Raw genomic sequence first — 5,480 nt, forward strand, 5'->3', positions numbered from 1 at the left:
TTTTTTTTTTTTTTAGTTGAGGTCTCACTCTGTTGCCCAGGCTAGAGTACAGCAGCATGATCATGGCTCACTGTAGCCTTGACCTTCTGGGCTTAGGCAGTCCTTCCACCTCAGCCTCCCGAGTATCTTAGGCTACAGGAGAGCACCACCGTGCTTGGCTAATTTTTTTTTTTTTTTGGTAGAAACAAGGTCTTACCATGTTGCCCAGGCTGATCTTGAACTCCTAGGTTCAAGTTATTCTCCCACCTTTGCCTCCCAAGCGCTGGGATTACTGATGTGATCCCAGTAATTCCACTAGCCTCAATAATGTAATTTTAGCATTCTACTGTCCTTTAGACATGATAGAATTTTTTTAGAGACTAACATTTAAATGATGTATTAACATTTGAAGCATCTTTTTTTCTGAGACTGATTCACATGTAAGTAACAACAAAATGTTTTCATTTTCCCATATAATTTACGTATTTTAATTAATTTATGTCATGCACTTAACTCCTCTCAAATGTAAAATTGAGCTGTCCAAAAAGGCTAAAAAACTTTCAACTTAACTCGTCAACTTTATCTGAATTGCTTATTTAAAGTGTAGTAGTTGACTTTTTGCCATTTTTCTCAATCTGACTTTTTAACCAAAATTAAATAATTTGCTCAACTTGTCATTTTTTTGTGTTTTAGACTAACTTTATTATGTTTTTCATACTTAGAAACATTTTAAAAAGCAGTCATAGCTTCTAAATAATTTTTATATATGCCCGAGTCAATAAATGTATTAATATTTTATTCCATTTTGTCACTTTTTCCCTTGGTTTGCAGAATATTGGAACTGTTAACTTTATGCTTATCTACTATGTATAGTTATATATCTTCACTGCAGTTTTTAGCAGTTGAGCTATATGCATTTATTTGATACTGAGGCAAAGCAAAGAATAATTAACATATTTAGAGGATTTTAAAATCTCTTTTAAGAGTTGCTTTATTCTCTAATTCTTTTTCTAAAGTTACTAGTAAGGAGAAAAAGTTAATTTCTGTCTTTTGCTCTGCCTGCTTTCACCTGAGATTGCTAACAGTTGTGCATTAGGAGAAGCAGGTGGGTAACAGTAAAAATGAGATGTCAGTGACCTGTAAAATGGGCTTCAATTCTGTCTCAGTATTGGAAGCACCTGGAGTGTGGCCCATCACAGAATATGAGGGGTCAGTAGATTTCTGTTATGTGGTTAGATTCATGAGCAAGCTAGTCAGTAAAACCATGTGGAAATCTGAAATCACCTTGAGTTATATCAAATTGAGATTCTACAGCTCATCCTGATTGTCAGACTGCTTTTACTACCACAGTATTGGTAATAATGGAAAATTTAGTTTTCTGAGTGATGAATTGATACATATATAAATATATATATATAACATTTTTGTTTCTGAAGGAAGTAGAAATTCGGAACAAAGACCTGGAGGGACAGCTGTCTGACTTAGAGCAACGTCTGGAGAAAAGTCAAAATGAGCAAGAAGCTTTTCGCAATAACCTGAAGACACTCTTAGAAATTCTGGATGGAAAAATATTTGAACTAACAGAATTACGAGATAACTTGGCCAAGCTACTAGAATGCAGCTAAGGAAGGTGACATTTTAGTGCCAACTGATGAAAAGACACATTGTTTCTCTTCACAGGACTGTTGGGCTCTGCATCAAGATTGCACAGAAATTTGAGTATCACTCCTCCAGGAGGAAGAGCTTTTGAAAATTGGAATTGTATATTTCAGTGTAAATTTTAGAGTTCAGCTTGTAGCTAGTTGAGGAAAAAAGAGATGAAAACTTGAACTACAAATTACCTCCATGTATATTATTGGCCATAGTTAACTAAGAAGTTATAAATAGACACTTAATGCAATCTCTTTTTTTTTCTGATATTAGCCAGTGGGAGAATTAATAATGTCTAGGTCACATCCCCTTTTTGTGTTCAACACAGTGAAGATTATCTGCTTTTTAAATTAATTTATTTATGATATCTAGAGCTGTGTTTTGTGCAAAAACTTAGTGATGAAAGCCCTTTTGTTGTAATCTGAATAATTTCTCAGGATATTTTTGCACTGCTGAGAAGCAGTGCCATTACCAGTTAATTCTTGCCAGGAGTGAGAGAGAGCAGTATCTTTAATTGAAATATACTATAACTGGGTGTATAGAATTCTTCCCTTTTTTGTGCTGGAAGATATTTCACTCTGGTGACTACTCTGGTACACTCTGGTGTTCTCTAATCCTGTCTGTTTATATAGTTTACTTTTCCATATCGATTCCGTGTATTTATGAGAAGATATTGTCTCCCATTTTATTATACCTTTTAAAGCCAACTAACGAAGGCAGCTGAGTCCCTCAGAAATTTTTCTTTTTAAATTTCTAATAAATTTGACACAGTACTGAAATACAGCAGCCCGTCATTGACGGTCTGGTCTAGCAATGTTAAGTATATTTACAGAATATGCAGTTACATTTATTTATATATTTTGCAAGAAATCTTTTCTGAATGATCAATGCATTTCAATTTATGAATAATAATGGTTATTGGGGCACTGTTTATTATAGATAATTTTAAGGTGTATAGCTATTTTAAAGGGGATCCATTTACATCAAACAGCTGATCAGAGGACTGTAGCTAAATTGTGATTGTGATCATGGCAGATGGAGATGGAGTGGTATACTCTGTCGGGGTCTTCACATCAATCACATCTTTATTCAAACCTCACAAGGCAATATTCTGAACTGTTAACTAAGCATTTCAAAACAGGAACTAATTCAACAGGCTCTTCTCAGTGATCAGGTTTTAATGTTGTTTTGATGTAATTTTAAAAGACTTTTAGCAAACATGCATTTCTTTATATATTTCTTTTATGAAGCTATTTTAAAAGTAAGCCAAGTATTGTCTAGTCTGCTTATGGAGTAGGAATTGCATCAGAGTGCGTATATTCTTGCTGTACAATGCCTGTGATGTTGAGGAGGGTTCTTTTAAAGTGTATGCTTGAGTATCTGACTCTATAGAGTCTATAAATGCACTGACTTTTTGTTTGTACCCCAAAATGATTGAATTGTTAAGTACAAGATTAAGCTAATTGATCGATTTGTAACCATTTTTTCACTCATAAACAACTATTCAACACTAGACAATTTTGTTTTATATGTATGTGTATGTACGTAAATACATACATAATAATTTATATTAGAGTGAAAAATAAATGGTTTGTTTCTAAAGTTAGTTTCTAAAGTGAGTTTTCAGGTGTCTCAGAAAGTTTATAATAGACACTTAATCATCATGTATTATATGTGCTACAGCATCATGTAAGGTATCGCCATCTACTTTAGGCTATTTTCCTCACCTATTTATTATAGGGAGAATAATTTAGATACACGTGCTCAGAGCTAAAATATTTCTTTGATAAATCAGGTAATAAAATTTATTTGATTGGTGGAATTTTGAAGTAGATGTGATTTTATCCATCAGTTTCTGAGTAACAAAGAGCACCAGGTTTTAATTTAAATAGAGGTTTTAACACTAGGGATCAGGGAATTTAGTTATGAAGAATTTAAAAATTTTAAAAAAACAGTAAGCTGTTGAAATGGTTAAGTGAATTATTTTAATGATGTAATAAAATATTTTTAAATTTTGACATAGTGGTCATTTAATGGGAAAATAACTCACCAAAATGTCTCCACTTGAATTGTATTGATAATGTGAGACATATATGTAATTCAATATATACATATACCTATATGTATATACAGAAAATTATTTTTAATATTTTCCTACTGATATGAAATTTAAAATTGGAAATTTTGTGAGTGTTTTCCTTGTCCAATAGGGCCTAATTGTTTCCTTTTTTTAGTGATTTAACAATTTCTTGAGGGCTGCACCTTTAAATTCCCAGATTGTCAATAGACATGTACAGTACATGGGATAAGGTGGACACAAGTGCACATATAAATAAAATCTTCTTAAGACTTTTAAACATTCATTACAGTAGGAGAGTATCTAGAAATCATCATCTACAAGTCATAATTAGGTTGTGTGCCTACTGTAGTTTTTTCCATTTCTGTATTATATAAATAAACGTTTGCATATTTAAAATTTTGATTTTTCCCAGAGACAAGTATTATATAATGTATCTATATTTAGATCAAACTGTGGTGACATACTTATCAGAAAATAATGGTGGGGACTAAAGCCTGAACGTGTGGACCTGAAGCAGCATGGAGGGGAGAGCAGAGGGTGATCCCATTGTGTATAAGTTATTATATGATAACCACGAATTCTTGTATAAAAGCAAAAACTGAAAAAAAACCCAAAAAATACAGTTTTTATTTTGAAATACATTTGTTGTTCTCTGGAGAATTGTACTTTATCTTTTTTTCCTTCAGTCTTTTACAGATACATAAAAGCATTTAAGTGATGGCAGCATTTACTTAAATCTTACAGGTGCTACTGGATTTTGCATTAGTGTGTTATGTTGTGGAATCCTAACTTTGACATAAAAGGTTTTTAAGTATTTCCCTGCCTGGAAAATTAGTTTTTGTTCCTCTCTCCTCTCTTCTCTGTCTCTCTCTCCCCTTCCCTCCTTCCCTTCCTCCCCTCCCCTCCCCTCTTTTTTTCTGCAGACTAAAAACCGTTCACAAAGTTGCATCTCTCTTTGTCTCTGTAGAAGACTTCCAGTGCCATCATAGATTGGATGTCTTGCTGTCATTGAGCTGTTGGAAAGTAGAGGAAAAGCTTGTGCACTTTTTTTCAGGTAGCACTGAAAGGAACACTCAACATTAAGCTGCCGGGGCCACCACCACCACCACCACCTTTTAAAACTCACTTCTTTGCCCTGTTAAAATTAAGTTTATTCTTTAAAATGTTTGCTACAGTCTTTCATGTTTTTGTTAACTTTGAAGTGCCTGCCTTCACGCTTTCCTTGTGGTCCTGATTTCCCATCAGTGCTGGCGTGGGAGGCAGGCCGGGGGGAAATGGACTTGGTGGCAGTGGTTTGTTGCTGTTGTTTTAATCCTTTCATTTACTTGATATCAAATGATCTTAGTATCCTGAAATCCTATGCTTGAAGTCATGAAATAGTCTCCATTGAATTAATGTATATAAAATCAGTAGTTGAGATTGACACTTTTAAAGAATTTCTCAAGTAGGACACTGTGCTGTAACTTTACTGGGAATAAGTATTGAAAAGATAGTTTTTATGTGAAAGAATATTTTATTTTTGAGTTGGCGTTTCACTCTGTTACCCAGGCTGGAGTACAGTGACATGATTACAATTCACAACAGCCACAACCTCCTGGGCTCAAGTGATTCTCCTACCTCGACCTTCTATGTAGCTGGGACTACAACCACCCTGCCCAGGTAATTTTTTTTTTTTTTTTTAATAAAAACAAGGTCTTACTATGTTGCCTAACCTGGTCTCAAGCAATCCTCCTGCCTCAGCCTTCCAAAATACTAGGATTACAAGTGTGAG

At 34.1% G+C, this 5,480-nt stretch overlaps 1 protein-coding gene across 1 annotated transcript in view; it reads left to right on the plus strand.

The window, feature by feature from the left end:
* Positions 1 to 4,523, plus strand: part of HOMER1 (homer scaffolding protein 1) — a 143,610-nt gene extending 139,087 nt beyond the window's left edge. The window contains exon 9 of the mRNA XM_008060726.2: positions 1,416 to 4,523. Coding sequence (XP_008058917.1) covers positions 1,416 to 1,604 — 189 coding nt within the window. The 3' untranslated portion in view covers positions 1,605 to 4,523. The remainder of the gene's footprint in view (positions 1 to 1,415) is intronic.
* Positions 4,524 to 5,480: the final 957 nt, after the last annotated feature.

The sequence above is a fragment of the Carlito syrichta genome, unplaced genomic scaffold, assembly GCF_000164805.1.
Source record: "Carlito syrichta isolate Samal-C Ts95f unplaced genomic scaffold, Tarsius_syrichta-2.0.1 Scaffold304710, whole genome shotgun sequence".
NCBI classification, from domain to species: domain Eukaryota; kingdom Metazoa; phylum Chordata; class Mammalia; order Primates; family Tarsiidae; genus Carlito; species Carlito syrichta.